The sequence below is a fragment of the Meles meles genome, chromosome 1 (genome assembly GCF_922984935.1).
Source record: "Meles meles chromosome 1, mMelMel3.1 paternal haplotype, whole genome shotgun sequence".
Taxonomy (NCBI): Eukaryota; Metazoa; Chordata; class Mammalia; order Carnivora; family Mustelidae; genus Meles; species Meles meles.
The window spans coordinates 214,925,875-214,942,519 of record NC_060066.1 but is presented as its reverse complement, the minus strand read 5'-3'; the positions used below and the strand labels follow the sequence as shown (position 1 = coordinate 214,942,519).

At 65.6% G+C, this 16,645-nt stretch overlaps 1 protein-coding gene across 2 annotated transcripts in view; it reads left to right on the top strand.

Annotated features, from left to right (window-relative positions):
• TP73 (tumor protein p73) overlaps positions 1 to 16,645 on the top strand; it is a 43,729-nt gene that overhangs the window by 21,588 nt on the left and 5,496 nt on the right. The window contains exons 4-7 of one of the 2 annotated variants that reach the window (XM_046028105.1): positions 1,357 to 1,599; positions 14,072 to 14,258; positions 14,609 to 14,724; positions 16,176 to 16,285. In XM_046028105.1, coding sequence (XP_045884061.1) covers positions 1,357 to 1,599; positions 14,072 to 14,258; positions 14,609 to 14,724; positions 16,176 to 16,285 — 656 coding nt within the window. Of the gene's footprint in view, positions 1 to 1,356; positions 1,600 to 11,647; positions 11,761 to 14,071; positions 14,259 to 14,608; positions 14,725 to 16,175; positions 16,286 to 16,645 lie in introns of those variants that run through there. The other variant, XM_046028104.1, reaches the window with a different exon arrangement.

Genomic DNA, 16,645 nt, shown 5'->3' with positions numbered 1-16,645 from the left:
ATGCCAGCTTCAGCCAGGCCTGGGCGGGGGCTGGGGCAGCCACGGAAAGCACTGGCCTGCCCTCCAGCGGCCCCCAAACCAGGGCTTGTGTAATAGTGTCACCTGTCAGCGTCCTCTCCCTGGGGCCTCCCTCGTACTGAGCATTCAGTAGAAGCTCTAAAGATCCTTGTCACTAACAGGCCAGACAGGGGGATGTGTGTCTTCCTGGGGGTGCCGAGCGGGAGGAACCTCAGCTCCTGATGGAGAAGGAGACCCCGGGGGTGGGGGAGAAAGCGGCCGAGCAGCCGGTCCCTGTGCTTTGCAGCTTGCAGGAGGCAGGCCGGGGGAGGGGGCTGCAGGGCAAGCTTCCGTGGGTGAGTCTCCCTACTTCCTGCGCCGGCTCTGGTCTGCCTCTGCCCCCAGGGGGGCCTCGGGCCCTCTGCCCCTGGTTGGCCATCCCCTGCTATCCCATCTCAGGGTGGATGCCTCACCCCAGGCAAATCACTCCCCCTCCATGCCTCAGCGTCCTTGTCCTCATCTGTAAAATGGGATAATAACAGTGTCCGCCTCAGGCCCACAGAGAGGATTAAAATTAACCACGTGGCCATCGTGGCCATCCGGGCACAGAGGGACGGCCGCTTACATGTTTGTGTCTAGAAGCCCCCTGGCCAGTATCAGCAGCCCTGTATCCTGACCCGGCCCACCTCCGGTGGAAGCCTCCAGATTGGGAAGGAAGTCTTCCCTGCCGGCCCTCCAGGAGGGATCTGATCCATCCCCCCTCTCCTTTGCTGGGGCCTCCTTAAGCTCCAGGCAGGGACGGACCCCAAGAGGGCAGCCGGGGAAGCATCCACACTGCGTTCCTGCGGGTGTGGCCTGGGGGAGGGGCTGGGCTCCCAGCGCAGAGGCTGTGGGTGGCAGAAGGGGACCCTGGACGCCACCCCCTGGGGCCACCCCCTGCCCTGTCTGCCTCCCTGGGCCCAGGGTCTCCCTACTTCATGTCTTGCCGGGGGTGGGGGGATGGGCGACCGGGATACTGCCCCCCAAGCCCGAGCCCACCTCCCCACCAGGAGGTCCAGGGGCAGGGAGCCTCCACACCCCCCCACCCCCCCACCCCCCCGCAGCAGCTGCCCTCCAGGTGCGCCGGTGGAACCCCGGAAGCCCTGGCTCGAGGAGGCTGATGGAGAGAGGAGGGCGAGGTGAATATGTCAGTTTATCCCAACACAAGCAGTGACCTGTCAGGTGGGGGGGGGGGGGACGGGAAATATTTGGGATGACTGCGCTGCTGGCCCTTTAAGGCTCCTGTAACAGGACACCTCCGGCCGTGCTTCCACTCTCCAGCCTGACTGTGTGTCCCCCTCCCTCCCCCTCCCACGCTAGTCCCAGTTCAATCTGCTGAGCAGCACCATGGACCAGATGAGCGGCCGCGCGGCCTCGGCCAGCCCCTACACCCCGGAGCACGCGGCCAGCGTGCCCACCCACTCACCCTACGCGCAGCCCAGCTCCACCTTCGACACCATGTCGCCCGCACCGGCCATCCCCTCCAACACCGACTACCCCGGCCCCCACCACTTCGACGTCACCTTCCAGCAGTCCAGCACGGCCAAGTCAGCCACCTGGACGGTGAGTGGCGCCCCTGCTCCCGGGGTCATCCGCGGGGTGTGGGGCGGGAAGGGCTGATTGCCCCCGCCCCCGGGCCAGCCGTTGGGCAGCAAGGGATGACCAGCCAGGTGTCCGCACGGGGCTCCCACCTGGCCCACCACCGCCGGGAGGAGCGTCGGGCAGGAGGCGGGTCTGGGGCTGGGCACTCGGGGCGTGCCCACCCCTCGGACGTGCGGCCGGAGCGGCCAGCCTCCACGGGGCCCCAGAGGGACAGACTTGGCTCAGCAGCGAGGTCCGTGGGACAGAGCCTGGCCACTGGCATCCCCGCACTACGGTGGGGCTTGAATCCGGTCCGGGTGAGAACGCCGTCCGGGGTGAGCGGCTGAGCGGGCGCCGAGGCTCGGCCGCCTCCTCCAGGGAGTGCCGTGGGCAGGGAGGTCTGCGGTCTGGTGGCTGGCGGGCTGGGGCTTTGCCTGCCCGGCCTCTGGGCTGTCATCTGCGAGCACCAGTGTGACATCGGGAAGTCGTGGATTCGGGTCTTGCCTCGCCCCTGCGCCTGCCCTGCACGGCAGCATTCTGGCCCCCCGCGGGCATTCCGCCAGCTGGGATGCTGTGCACCCGCGGCCCCCCTGGGGTGCTCTGAGTTTACCTTGACTCTGGAAAGCAGAGGGGAGGGCAAGCATCTCGCTGGTGTTAGGCAGGTAGGAAGTGCTCGTCCCGGGGACTGGCTTCCGGGTTGGGGCTCTAGGTTCCTAACGGAGGTGGGTGCTGGGAGACAGACGACAGGGCTGTGGGGGGCAGGGACTTTGTGACCCCCAGGGACAGACCACAGGCTCGCTTCTGAGACTGGGGCACACGGGGCATTGGCGGGAAAGGCAGCCGTGGGGGCCCTCCGGCTCTCCTGCGCCCACACAGGAGGAGGATGGGGACGCTTGCCAGGACCCTGCCCCGGGGACACCGAGCAGGTCCTGGCTGTGGGGCAGCCTCACCCCTCCAGGGAACAGCAGCTCCGTGGTCTCCCTCAGCCTCTGGAAATGGCCCCTGGACAGAGAAGTCCCCGCGGGGCTGGCGAGCACAGAGCAGGGGACCCTGAGGCATGCATAAAGGACAGGGTCTCACGACCCCCACTGCTCCCCCAGCCAGGTTGTGGTTTTCCCATGCTCCTGGGGGGGCTGGAGGGTTGTGGATCCACAGGGAGACCCGTCCGGCTCTGCAGGGGCCCCTGCGGCTGTCTCTGGTTCTCGCTCTGGCTGGGCCCCCCTGCCGTGACCCATCGCTGGCTGTGGGGCACCCGGTCCGGGGCCCCACCCCTCGTCCTCGTTCTCGTGTTTCCTTGATGCCGCTGCTGCTCCTTAGAGGGGACGCTGTCCCTACGGTCGGGGCTAGCGCAGTAGGAGCAGCTGTTAGTATCTCCTTAGCCGCACCCAGGGCCCGGGCCGGGTGCCCTAGAGCTCGTCCTCCTGGGTGAGGTGTTGGACAACGGCTGCACCCACTGGGGGATTCTCTTATTGCCTGTGGGGTTCTGGTCCCCCGACCCCAGATTTGAGGTTTGGCTGTCAGGAGATGCCTTACACACCTCTGGCGACAGGAGGCTCACTCCCTCTCCCTTTCCATGCTCATACTGTTTCCTAAGCCCTTTCTCTGGCCTCTCAGGGGAGGGTCCCAGCCCCTCCCACACCAAAACTGGCACCAAGGTCTGAGCTGCTGGACCCCTAGGAATCTTGGCAAGCCTTGGCGGTGGGGGGAGGTCCTGGCTCTTTCTCTCTGCTGTTTGAGGATGCTGGTGGGGTCTCTGCAGGGTCTCGGGGGACTTGGAGTGCCGTAGATGCTCTGAGCTGGTCCTCACGGAGGGACAGGAGCTGCCGCTCTGCTGACTGTGCCCCCACTGCCTGCCTGGGGTCTCTGCCAACCCCCCGCAGTTGCTTCCACCTCCCCGGTCAGAGGTTCAGTGTTAGGACTGGGGGGCCATGGCGGGTCACCGTTGTCTGGCCCCACGTGGCCGCGTGGAGTGGTCCGCCCCGGCCAGCCATGCCTGGGGCAGGGGTAGGCTCACCTGTGCCCAGCGGCTCTGCCCCCAAGCTCCGACCGCCCCTTACCACCACCCCCCCCCCCCCCCCCCCCCGCCTGCTCCTTGCCGCTGTGCTGGGGGAGGGGCGAGCCAGTCGCTGGTGCACAGCTGCCCTCCCAGCCCCCACCGTGCAGGGGGCGGGGTGCGACAGACATCGATAATGAGATTTTTGGCTCCTCAGCTCTCTGGGAGCAGACGCCCCGCAGGCTCCCTTCCCTGCCCGGGGAGGGGGCGGGCAGGCTCAGGGAGCAGGATGGGGACTGCCGGGCAGCCCTCCTGCTCCCAGCTCTGGGGGTCTGGCTGCGCGGGCGCTGCCCAGACTTGCTTCCTGGCCGCACGTCTGGGCCTCGGCACCCCACCCCGCGTGGCCCCCGCCATGCCGGCCGGCTGGTAACTGATAGATAATTCGTATTTTTCTCAAGTACAATTCCAGATTGACTGTTGCCTTCACTCCTCTCCTTGCTCGGGAAAAACACCCTCTCCGGTCCTCACGGGGACCACAGCTGTTAATGGGGTCTTTGGCCTCTGCCTGGCCGAGGCCCCCGGCGAGTGCCCCCGGCCCCAGGTGGTCCCTCTGCGCCCAGATCTCACACGTGTGCTCCCTGGGCCCCGAGGGGAGCCCTCTGCTCGCAGGCCAGTGTGCGCACACGGAGCTCACGCATGAGGCGCCGTGCACACATGAGACCACACACACACAGACGCGCGTGCCCGTGTGCTGGCCCCTTCTGGTCGCCACCCAGGGCTCAACAAAGGCCTCCTCCCCCACAGGAGGCCAGGACGGCGCATCGCAGGGTGTGTGTTCAGCCTGGGAGGTTCTAAAGCGGCAGGGTCCAGGCGCCGGATCTGCTGCGGGGCTGTGGGCCTGGGTCTGAAGCGGGCTGTAGCCCGACGGGTCCCAGGGGACAAGCACGCGGGCTCCTGGGACCGCTGCGGACAGGGCCTCGTGCCTAGGAAGCACCCACATATGGCCGCTCTGGGGTTGTCCTGTCCGGGGCTTGTCCTGTGTCAGGGGCTTTGTGGGGAGACACACGCTGGATGGCCAGGGCTGTGGGCGGGGGCTGGTCCCCCTGGGCAATGATGCTCTTTGGCCCGGTGGGCGGTATAGAGCCCAGCCAGGGATGGCAGTGTTCGCACCTTCGTCCCTGTTTCCAAACCCAGCACACTCCAGCCTGGCCCCTGGGCCCTGACAGCCACTCCTGTCCCAGGGCCCCCCAGGGGCTGGCAGTGACACGGACGGCTGGTCCCAGAGTCCTGAGGAGCAGCCCGGTGATGGGCCATCTGGATGCTGGCCGGCTCGCTCTGCTCCATCTCCTCTGGCTCGCAGGTGGGGCGGGCCTCACCAGGGAAGGGGACTGCCCTCACATCTTGGGAGGTGTGTGAGGGGACTCTGAGGTCAGCCAAGAGGCTTGTATGTCTGGAGCCCTGGTCCAGCCCAGCAGTGTGAGGCAGGCCAGAGGGGGTGGACCGCGGTGGGAGGAGGGCTCAGCGAGTCCCTCCCGGGCTCCATATGGCCCGCCCCCCCCGAATAGCCTCCAGCTGTCCCACACATGACCATGGGCGAATGCCAGCCCATCCGTCCCAGGGGTGAGCCAGTGCACGCAGGGTGAGCACCAGCCTCCTGGTGGGGAAGGGTCCCAGGGCAGGCAGGCAGCCAGGAGGCTCAAAGGCTCTCCCCGGGGTTCTTGGTTGAGTCAACACTAATGGATTCAGGAGAGAACTTTCCAGCCCCTCGGAGGTTTGCAAGCAGGGAAATAACAGCAGAGGTGTCCCAACACGATCACGGTATCAATTGCGTTATCCTAAAAGTTTATGGAATGCGTAAGTGGCATTAATATCTTTTACTGGCACCAGAAGCAACTACACGAACTTAAGGCCAGGGACGGGCTCTGTCTGGCGTGGAGACGGGTGAGGAGTGAGCAGGGGAGACTGCACGGGTTGCACCATGGGGAGGTCCCGGGCGGACTCATGTCCTGCAGGCTGGCCGCGGTTCCGGGCCTGAGCCGGGCCTCACCTCTTCTCTCTCTGTCTATGCGGCTGGAGCCCTGGGGCTCGGAGGTCACAGAACTGGGCCTTGGAGGCTGCAGTGGGGCAGGGCAGCCCTGAGTCCCAGGGGCTGAGGAGTGTGCCCAGGGCAGCCTGTACCCTCCCCGCCTGGGCTCCCGTAGGGGCCACGAGGGAGAGCCCCCTGGGGGTAGGCGTCCATGCGTTCTGATGCAATCAATGTTTTATAAAGAATTCTATTTTCTGGGACTGGTTCCCAAAATGGGTATAGCTCCGTAGATTCTAGAATGTCCATCTGGCAGTGCTGACTGTGACGGGGGCTGGCCACCCACCCTGCCCCCACCCCGGTGCACGGGAGACACCCGGCCTCCCCGCAGCCACGGTAGGGACACCAAGGCTCAGGAAAGGCAGGAGGAGAGGGGGTCCCGAGCTCTGGCTTTCGTCAAGCAGCCTGTGAGTGTAGGGGCGCTCTGAGTGAGCCGTCTTCTCCCAGCTGTGGGGACGTCCCGGGACGCCAGTGAGCCGCTGGGAGGACAGGCTGACCCTCAGAGGCCCAGAGCTTCCATCCGGGCCCCAGGAGCCTGGGGTTCCTGCTTGCCCATGAGTGAGTGACAGCTGCCACCCCCCAGGGAGGGTCGGGCGCCCACCCTCCCTGCCTGGTGTGGGTTGACAAATGACTGTCCTCCAACAAGCTGCTTTGCGGGACACTCCTGGCTGACCGGCAGAGGAAGGAATGGCAGGCATGTAGGGGGGTGGGGCCGCGACCAGTCCCCAACCCTTCCCGTGCATCTCCCAGCCAGGCTCCCCAACCCCCAGGGTCAGTAGCCTCTCTGGAGGAGGAAAGCTTCTTCTGGGCACCCTCCCCTCCGACCCTGGGGGGCTCTGGGTGAGGGTCTCAGCTAAGCAGCCAGGGGAGCTTTTCCGTGGTCAGTTGTGGGGGAAATCTGTGTCAGGATTTTCTCAGATCCCAAACTTGGAAGCCAAGCTCAAGTGCATGGATTCCAGGCCCCAGAATTCCCACGCCCCCCCCCCCCCCCCCGGCCTCCAGGTGGAAGCCCCTCGGCCACACCTGGGCTTTGTCCAGGCAGCCCAGGAGGAGGAGGGGGCAGAAAGCCTCGGGTGTCAGAACTGGAAAGAGGAGCCGCTCCCTTGACTGGGAGGGGCAGGCCCAGGCTGCGTGTGAAAGACCCCCTCCCCCCCGGGGGGCCACAGGGCTGTGTTGCTACAGCCAGAGAGCCCCCTTGAAAAAGTGGCCTGCACTCTGGGCTTCAGCGAAGAAGACGTTCAGAGGTTGTTGGGGGACCCCGCAGTGGCCGTAAGCCCAGGTTCCCCGGGGTCACAGCCCTGCGTCCTCTACCATTGCCGTGGGGCACGGGGCGCGGTGCCCTCTCCCCACTCCTCGTGGGGGGGATGAGACCAGGCCGTGTGGGCCCTCCTGGCAGCAGGAACCACTGCACTCAGGTTCAGGGGCCGAAACCCTCCTTGCCGCACGTACGTCCCTGGATATTTACAAGGTTCAGTGAAAACTTGACTCCAGCCGACTGTTGCCTGAAACGCTGGGAAATGACCCCCCACGTCTAGGGTGTCCGGAGCCCGGAGCTCACTAGTGATGCCACGGGCCTCTCCTGCTGGCTGAGTGCAGTTTTAGACCGAACACACCGCCGGCTCGGCTCCCGGGCCGGAGGGCACCTCCTGAACTGAGGCCTGGCAGGGGAGACACGGCCTGCAGCTTCTGTGGCAGGAGGGTCAGAGGCACTCCGGCTGTGTGTGCGGGACACCCCGCTGGGGCCAACCCACTGCTGTGGCTGGTGGCTGCAGCCTCCCGCCAGCCCCAGCCCCAGGCGATCTGGAAGCTTCAGGACACTGGGGGAAGGAGCTGGCCCGTCATGCCTGCGCTCGCTAGACCAGCTGTGTGTCCCGGGACAGTGTGCCCACAGCAGAGGATCCCAGGACTAGCCTTTGAGCAAAAGACGCTGTGGACAAGGCCAAGCCCGCTCAAAAGGCACAAGTCGGGTGTGGGGGAGTGACTCTTTCCCCTGGCAATCGAGGGGACTCTCCAGGGCAAGCAGAGCCCCGTGTTTGGCCGGCCTCCCTGCTCCGTCCCCAGCCGCTAGCTCTGTGGGCTGGCTCACAGCCCTGCTTACTGGGTCCTGGCCAGAGTGCTTTCCCCACCAGGCCAGCCAGTGGAGTGTCTGCCTTCTCCAGGAGGCCAGGACACGCAGGCATGCGCTCTCCAGCTGGCAAAGCTTGAAACCAAGTTCAGGGGCAGAGGAACCGGGGTCTGGGCCTGGCCAAGGCAGATCTCGGTGCTGCAGATGTGGCCGCCATCTGTGCCCTTGGAGCAGGAGGGTGGCTCCTGGTGGGGGTGCTGGGGCTCTCTGCAAGCCCAGCTGTGTCCCCAGACCACTCCATCCCCAAGGTCCCATGATCGGGGCCCAGGGGAACCCAGAGGGCACACCTGGGTTACAGAATAAGGATGGGACGGAGGCCCAGAGTTTCCCACAGTGCCCGGCCCGGATCACTGAGGCCAAGGACAGGGCCCCACCTGTTGGTCCCCTTGTCCCTGACCCCAGGCCAGAGGAAGAAGCGCATCACATCCAGCACCATATCTGGGCTTTGTCCCTCCGCACACCTCTTTGAGTCTTCCTGGACCCAGGTCAAGCCTGGTGCGGACAAATGGAGCTCAGGGGTCTCAGTGCTGTCTCCCCCTGCTGAGCCGCAGCTTTCGGAAGCAGCTCTCTGGTGTCAGCGCATGACCTTGAGGGTGGAGACCAGGTGTGTGTGGATCCAGTGGAGAGGAGGTGTTGGTGTGAGTGCTGGCCTTGAGGGAGACCCTGGGAGCCCTGGAGAAACAGGGTAAGGACACCCTGTCTCAGGGCTCACCGTCTGCCGGTCTCTCCTGCAGCCCACACAGCGTCCCCAGACCCCCGGGGCCCTGCCATCCCCTCTGTGCCCACTGAGCCTTTCAATGCTCAGGCTGCTGGGGGGGGGGGGCCTTCCCTCCTGACCTGTTGTCCCCCCCGGGCCTTCTTTCCCTCTGCACAGACTGGTCTGGTGTCCCACCTCTCTCCTGGGTCAGCTCCATGCACACGGCTGCCCACCCTATCTTAGCCCAGGACGGAAGCCACTGGAGGGCGTCCCTGCTGGCCAGCAGCCATGTGTGCCACGAGGGACTGAGCAGGACCAAGACTCTGTGGCCTGGGGACTGAGAGGGGAGCGCTCTCCATTTCCCGGGACGCGGCACCTCCAGATCCCGAGGGTCCCAGGCTCCTGCTCTCTTGTGTGGGACCTGGCTCTAGGATGTGGTGGGACAGGCTGCCTGGCTCCCGACACATGTCCCCGCCAGCGCCACGCCCACCTCTCCAGGTAGCAGCTTCTGGGGACACCCCTGGACAACAGTCAGGGTCACTCGGTACCTGCAAAGCCTTGTTTCTGCCTCCAGTTTATCCTCCGGGCTCCCAGCGAGGGGAGCCCCCGCTGTCCAGTCTGTCGGCAGATACATCTGTCCCCTCCCCGAGCCAGGAGCTCTCGGGGGATCACGGCAGCCTTCTCCATCGGACACGTCTGCAGGCATCGGCTGTGGGTCGGCTCCCCGCAGCCTCCAGCCAGCAGGCCTGAGGCCCAGGTGGGGTGTTGGCCGTGGTTTCCCTTGTGCCCAGACCCTCACTGCTTCCTGACTCCGGGGGCTCTGAAGTGGGCAGGGGTGATTGTTACCGGGCCGGCGGCTTCCCTCTGGTCCTGCCCCGGCCTCCTTTACCTGTGTCAGAGCTACCCCGTGCCCCCCTCCGCGGGACGGGAGAGAACACAGACGGGGTGCAGCAGTGTAGCTCGGGAGGCCCCTCCTTCCCTGGAAAGAAGGGGGCCCAGGAGGTCTCTCAACGGGGGCTGTGGGCCTAGGCTCCCTGTGGATCTCGGGGGTCGCCCATGAACCCATAGAGCTTCTCTAGGGAGAGATGGGTCTGTGGCCTTGAGCAGGTCCTCAAAGGAGCCTGTAGCCTGACAGAGGACAGAAATGTGCTCTGCACACTCCCATGCACGCACGGGAAGCAGATAAAAGTGGACTACCTAAAAAAAAATAATTTTAAAAAATAAAAGCTCCCCCCCACCGCAGGCCCCGTCTTCCAGAATCTGTTGTAACAGATTCGCCCAAGCTGGTTAACGGTATTTGCGGTTTGCAAGATGCTACACGTCCCTGGAAAATGACAGACAACTTATTATCACCTCTCCGCTCTCCCCTGTCCAAACCTGCCCGTGCCCGGCACCCAGCTGCCAGGAGCGGGCGCGAGGAAATTAACAGCCACAGAGCCGCCCGCGCCTGCCACCCGCAACCCCCACGCCAGCCCTGCCAGGCCCTGGGCTCCTAGCCAGACCGGGCCCATCAAGGACTCTGATGAGGGGGGAGGGTCCGAGTGGGGGAGGGCAGGGGTGGGCATACACCAGCATTCAGGCAAACCGTTTCCTGCAGGCGCAGAGGAATACGCGCATCCCGGAGCAGGCAAGTCCAGACGGCTCTGTGTCAACAGCCGAAGATAAATAAGATTTTATCAGCTCAGAATCTGTTGAAACACATCCATCTAGCGGTTCTAGGGAAGGAGAGGCAAGAGGGAGGGAGGGGAAGGAAGTGTCTTCACGTGACCTTTTCTGTAGAATAGATGGGACCCAAGAGTCTTCCTCCCCACCTGCCCAGGGCCTGGGGCCCAGAGCTACTGGGGAGAGATGGAGCTGGGCCCGGGGGGTGGGGGGCTCACCCCTCTTCAACACAGACCTGGTTATCTGAGAAGGCTTTCATCTCCTACAGGCCCCCACCTGGCCCTACCCCAGGTCTGGCCATCCTAGGGCCCCCTTCTGCCCCTGTAGCCCAGCCAGATGCTCAGGGTATAAGGAAACCCGGACAGGGCCGGGCATCCTCCGTGGGCTCAACCCCTGCAGAGACGGGGCTGGTCAGTGCACGTGCCCAAGACCATATTAGCAGCCAGCTGGGGGTGGCGGGACAGGGCCGGGACTGGGGACACCCCTGTGGGAGTGGGACCAGGCCCAAGGCCGGTGGTGGCCTTGCCAGGGACGCAGGGGGCGAAGCCGCGCGCGTTCTCCTCGCCCAGCGTCTCCGGCGCCGGCACCGCGGACAGCTCCCGGCGGCTCCTCCCCGGGGCGGGGCGACCCTGGCGCGCCCGTCCCCCGCCCGCCCGCGCCGCCGCGGGTCTCGCCGTTTTCCCGGGAAACCTCCCCCGCCCGCCGATGTCCTGACGCGGAGACCACCCCTGGGGCACCCCCGCCCCACTGGGCTGCAGGACCTCGAGAGGTGGGGCTCGGAGCCCGGGGCTGCGCCTGGAGCCCTGCTCCATCCTTACTGGCCGGGGAGCCAAGGCTCCTGACCCTTGTGGGGTCTACAGACCCCTTCCCCGGCAGCTGCGGAGGGAGCAGGAGGTCGGTGACTGACTGACGAGGGACGGTGGGGGGTCGCTCCCGGGAGGGGACTGCAGGGTCTGCAAGCCCCTGGGGGCACTCTCAGGCCTGCTCGCAGAGGGGACAGGGACCCTCTCCCGTGGCAATGATCACGGCACAGAGGAGTCCATGGGTATTGCGCGTGTCCAGTCACCGCCCCCGCAAAGCCTGGAGAGGTTGGTCTACTGGTTTACGGCGTCCCAGAGGCCAAGCACGAGAGCCGGACCTCAAAGGCCATTCTCCTGCTGCTCACCTGTGATTGTGACCTGCTGCCCTCCCAGGCCAGGCCTTTCCTCAGCGTGTCTGCCCACTTACCCCCACTCAGGGATGAAGCAGGACCCTCCCTGAGGGTCCTCTGCATGCCCCCCTCAGCCCCAGGTCACCCCCCATGGGACACCTCCGTGGGCCCTGCTGGGGTCCCTGCTGACCCTGCAGGGGACAGGGATGCCCCCTGGGAATCCACAGCTGCCTCAGAAGAACTCAGACCCACTGGTCACTAGCTGAGTCCGGCCAGCACCAGGCTGCGTGGTCTCCAGGTGCCCCCAGTAAGTCTGGATCCTTCTGCAGCTGGAAGGAGCGCTCAGCCCATCTACCCTAGTGAGTCAAAGGGGCTGCCAGGCAGGAGCCCTCCACAGCACTTGCGGGCTTCGCCATGTCATCACCGTGTTCAGGTAGGTCCCTGCCATCCAGCTGAGGCTCGTGGTTGCCTGTGGGGCCCTCCTCCTCCAGGGAGGTCCCCTGGGTGACTGCTCTCGAGCCTGCACGATGCTTCCCAGGCAGTTCCCTGCCTGACACCACCGGCATGTTGTGTGAGGGTCAGGGACCCGTTCTGAAGCCTCGCTTGTGGATGGACCAGAGGGCTGGGTGTGAACAGACTGGCACCTGGTGTTTGCTTCGGGCTGGGCTGTTCTGGGCACAGTCCTTGGGGCAGGGTGCCAAGGTTATCCCCCACCCTGGTGCTTTGGAGAGTGATGGGGATACTAGAGGTCAGCAGACACCCCTGGGAAGCAGGACTGACCCCCCACGGCAACAAACAGGCGGCCCCCCACTCCCCTTGTGGCCCCTCAAGCCCACCCTCGGGCAGCCCTGTTTTCTACTTTCCCAGCCGAGCCTCAGCCTTCCCCCTCCCAGGGCTGTGCAGAATCATTCCTTCCTGCATTCGAAATAGGTCCGGGGACTCGGCTTCCCCCCAGAGGTGGGGTCTCAGGCATTAAGGTATGGGGTGGCAGGCTGCACTGGGCTTGGGGGACCCCGGTGAGTGGGGCACCTGTGAGGAGGTGAGCCCCAGGGGCATCCAGTTCCCATCCGTGTTGGGGGCAGGAAGGGCACGTACTCAATTCAGCACCACAGGAGAGTTGAACGGGGCCCAGCACCCGGAGGATGCCATGAGGGAGACCTCGGCCCACTTGTCCCCCATGCCCCCTCGGACTCCACTCTGGGGGCGGGTGAATGTTTCCGGGAGGGAGCCCCGGCCAGCTCGTCAGGGGAGGGATGGCTCCCCCTGTGGGGCCCAGGGCTTTGAGAACCCTGGAGTCCCCCTGGTCTTGGACTGTGGGTCAGCCCCATCGCCCTGTGTTTGCCACCCCTTGTCTTTTTTTTTTTTTTAAAGATTTTATTTATTTATTTGACAGACAGAAATCACAAGTAGGCAGAGAGAGAGGAGGAAGCAGGCTCCCTGCTGAGCAGAGAGCCCGATGCGGGGCTCGATCCCAGGACCCTGAGATCATGACCTGAGCGAAAGGCAGAGGCTTTAACCCACTGAGCCACCCAGGCGCCCCTGCCACCCCTTGTCTTATGTATACTTGGGAGTTGCTGAGAGTACGAGTCCCTGAGGGTCCACCGTGTCCCTTGATGACCGGAGAGGGAGCTCTGGTGGCCAGTGGGGGTCTTACCTTTGCAGGATGAGGGTGTCAGGGCCCCCAGCTTCCTTGGGGGCTGAGACCAGCCCTGCCTCTGCCAGCAACTCCGGCACCCAGGCTCGGTGGCCCTGACTACACCGTGGTGGGTACAGGTCCCGCCGTAAACCCTAAGCCCCAGTCTGTGGCCCCCAGTCGGCTGCGATGCAGCCCATGGCAGTGGCAGACGCCAGCTGGAAGCCTCTGCGGCGCCGTCTCCGGGTTCAGGGCACTTTCCCTGGCTGCACTGCGGTGGGGTGTGATGGGCAACTGCAGGTCGCTGGGCTTTGTGGGGGGCGTGGGGATTAAGGGGCAGGAACGGGAAGTGTCCTGTGAGTCAGGATAGGAACACGTGCCTCCGGGAAGGAGGCATGAGGAGCCTGGATGGATCCCCAGAAGCCAGTCCGCTTGGAAACTAGTGGGCACCCTATGACCACCATCAGGGTCCCCTTTGAACTCACAAGAGTTGGCCACGGTCCTTAGGTGGTGATGTGGTCCCCTGGGCGCTGATCCTCCCTGGAAAGGGTCCCGAGCGGCGGGGACAGGAGCTTTGAAGTCAGAGGCCCCCACACCGGTGGCCCCTGCCCAGCTGCGGAGCTCAGCCGCTCAGACGCGCTGCTCTAGGGAGTTCCTTCCCGATTGTCTCGCACTTACACGTTTTTCATCAAAATGCCAGAAAAGCCTAACGCTGGGTTTCTAAAAGCTGAAATGTAATGCTGCAGATTCCCTCCTTCAAACCACTGCGGTCTGGGGGCTGAAGGTTGACCCTGGGGAGAGCCGGGCTTGGCGAGGCAGATGCGCCTCCCAGCCCCCACTCTCCAGCAGCTCCTCGCTTCCCGGCCTTCACTGTCCTCACCCCTACGAGGGACGGGACGCAGTGCCACTAAGCTCTCCGGCCCGCGAGGTCCAGACAGAAAGCCCCACTGCGCTCCCTGCGCCCAAACCGGCCAGGTGCCAGCGAGGGGGTGAGAGGTGCCCGGAGGAGGCACTGGGAGGAAGGACGGAAGGAGGCAAGCAGGTCGGAGGGCGGGGTCGGGACTGTGGCCTGGGGGCACTGGGCCGGGCCTGAACCCTGCCCCCCCCCCAGTACTCCACACTGCTCAAGAAGCTCTACTGCCAGATCGCCAAGACCTGCCCCATCCAGATCAAGGTGTCCACCCCGCCGCCCCCGGGCACCGTCATCCGCGCCATGCCCGTCTACAAGAAGGCGGAGCACGTGACCGAGGTCGTGAAGCGCTGCCCCAACCACGAGCTCGGGCGGGACTTCAACGAAGGTGAGACCTCCAGCCCCTGTGCCCAGAGGCTGGGACGCGCCGGGCACCCCGAGTGGGGGAGGGCTGGCCGCGCCCCCCTGGCTGGGAGGCAGCCGTGGCGGGCAGTGTGGGCACCCCGTTTCCTCTCCACAGCCCCCTTACGTCCCAGCGGCACCTGGGCCCTTGAGTGTGGGTGCCCACAGGACGGGAGGCTGCTGGACCAAGCACGCCCAGGGCCCGAAAGCTGACAGTGGGTCCCGGGAGGCCAGTGGGGCCGGCCCTGTGGTCCCCAGCTGGCTGCAATGCGCCTGCCACAGGCATGGCCAGACCCCAGCTGGGCACCCCTCTGAAGCGCTGTCCCCTCCTGGCAGGACAGTCTGCTCCGGCCAGCCACCTCATCCGCGTGGAGGGCAACAGCCTCTCCCAGTACGTGGACGACCCCGTCACGGGCCGACAGAGCGTCATGGTTCCCTACGAGCCCCCGCAGGTAGGCCGGGGCCCCTGCAGCCGGCACAGGGGCGGGGGCCTGGCGGTTAGAGAGCCTTAGCGTCACCTCCGTCTCCTCCGTCCTCCTGCCTAGTGGCCCCAGCGTCCCCAGTCCTGCCAGGAGCAGTCCCTGGCCCTCACCCACGGCCCCGGCACCCAGCACCCGTTTCTGACCACTCGTGTGCAGGTCTACGGGGGCCCCCTTGGGCCCTCTCTAGCTGTGGGAGGGAGACAGGCACAGGCAGGGTCTGGAGGTGAGGGGTGAGGCCAGAATGGAGGTGGGTGGGGCAGAAAGCGCCCTACTCCCCCCCCCCCCCCTGCCCCGGGCTCTGCAGGTTGGGGCTCCTGGGAGGGGCCGGCTGCAGTGAAAAGCTGGCGGTGGATCCTGTGGGGGTGGGGACTGGGATGGTGGGTTGGGGGAAGGATGGGGGAGGGGGCGGGGTCGGAGTCCTCCAGCCTGTGCACCGTGCTTCCCAGGGTGAGGGGGCGCAGGGAGCCCCCACCGTTCTTCTGCGAGGCTCTGGCCCCCAGACTGCGCTCAAACCCCAGCCCTGTGCCTGGCCAATCGGACCCCCCACCCTCCTTCCCCAGGCCCCGCTCTCACCTGCCGGAGCCCCCAGGAAAGCAGGGCTCTCCCGCCCCCTGGTGGCTACCATGTGCCAGCAGTTTCGTGAAAGGCCGGGCTTGCCTATGCCAGCGGCTGAGTTTTATCTTCTGACCCAGGGAGACTATGACAACTGCCCATTTTGTGGTCCTGGGATGCCCAGGGGTCAAAGTCCTGGGTACATGCCTCAGCAGTGCACAGACTCCCTGGGAAACGGCATAAGAGCTGGAGATGGGGGTCCACTCAGATGGCTCTGGTCCATCCCTCTGCCGGAACAGGGCCGTGCTCCGTTCTGCCCAGGAGAGCCCACTGCGAGCAGAACACACACTCGTGCCCACAGAAACCTGTGCCCCTGCCGCCCACACCCAGCCCCCAGGGCTTGACCTCTAGTCTGTTATGGGGGATGCCGGAGCAACCAGCCCACAGGGCTCTGTGCCGGGAGCCTGCGTGGCACGTGGCGCTCTGTGCACAGCACGGATGGATGCAAGGACGGGCGGGGGCTGCATGGATGGTCTGGACAGTGGACGAGTAGGCGGGCGGATGGTGGGAGTGGATAATTTGGATGGACGGACGGACGGACGGAGGTGGATTAATGCGTGCAGGTGCGTGGGTTGGATGGGTGGGTGGACAGAAGGCGGATGGACGGACGGATGAGTGGCTGGACGGAGGTGGGACAGAAGGCAGAGGCAGGCAGGTGGATGGGTGGAGGGCAGAGGGCCGCAAGGCAGGGGCCACCTCCACCCCGTGCCCCCACCGGTCAGGACCCAGCGCAGGAGCCCCCAGTGGTGTGGTCTGGGGCCCGCACGCTGACAGCCCCGCCCCGCCCGCCGCGCTGCTCTTGTGTGCAGGTGGGGACAGAATTCACCACCATCCTGTACAACTTCATGTGCAACAGCAGCTGTGTGGGGGGCATGAACCGGCGGCCCATCCTCATCATCATCACCCTGGAGACCCGCGAGTGAGTCTGCTGGGCGCGTGGGCCGAGGGCGGCTGGAGCGGGGGCTCGGGGCAGTGCCGCTGGGGCCGCACCTGAATCCAGGGCATGGTAAGGGATGGCGCTGGCCCTGGAGGTGAGTTTAAGGAGGGGCGGACCCCCCCCCCAGCCCCGCCTGGGGCTGCGGGGTCCACCTGAGCAGGAGCTGGGCTTTGGGAGGACGGCAGGGGACCTGGTGTCCCAGAGTGGCTGGGAGCTCAGGCGTCCCCTCACCGGCTCATCAAGAGCCCCTGGATGAGGTGCTTGGGGAGGGTGAGCAAGGCTGGCGGGGCTGGAGGCAGGCCCCCCAGACTCATGGTTCTGGCTGTACCCCCCGTCCCCTGC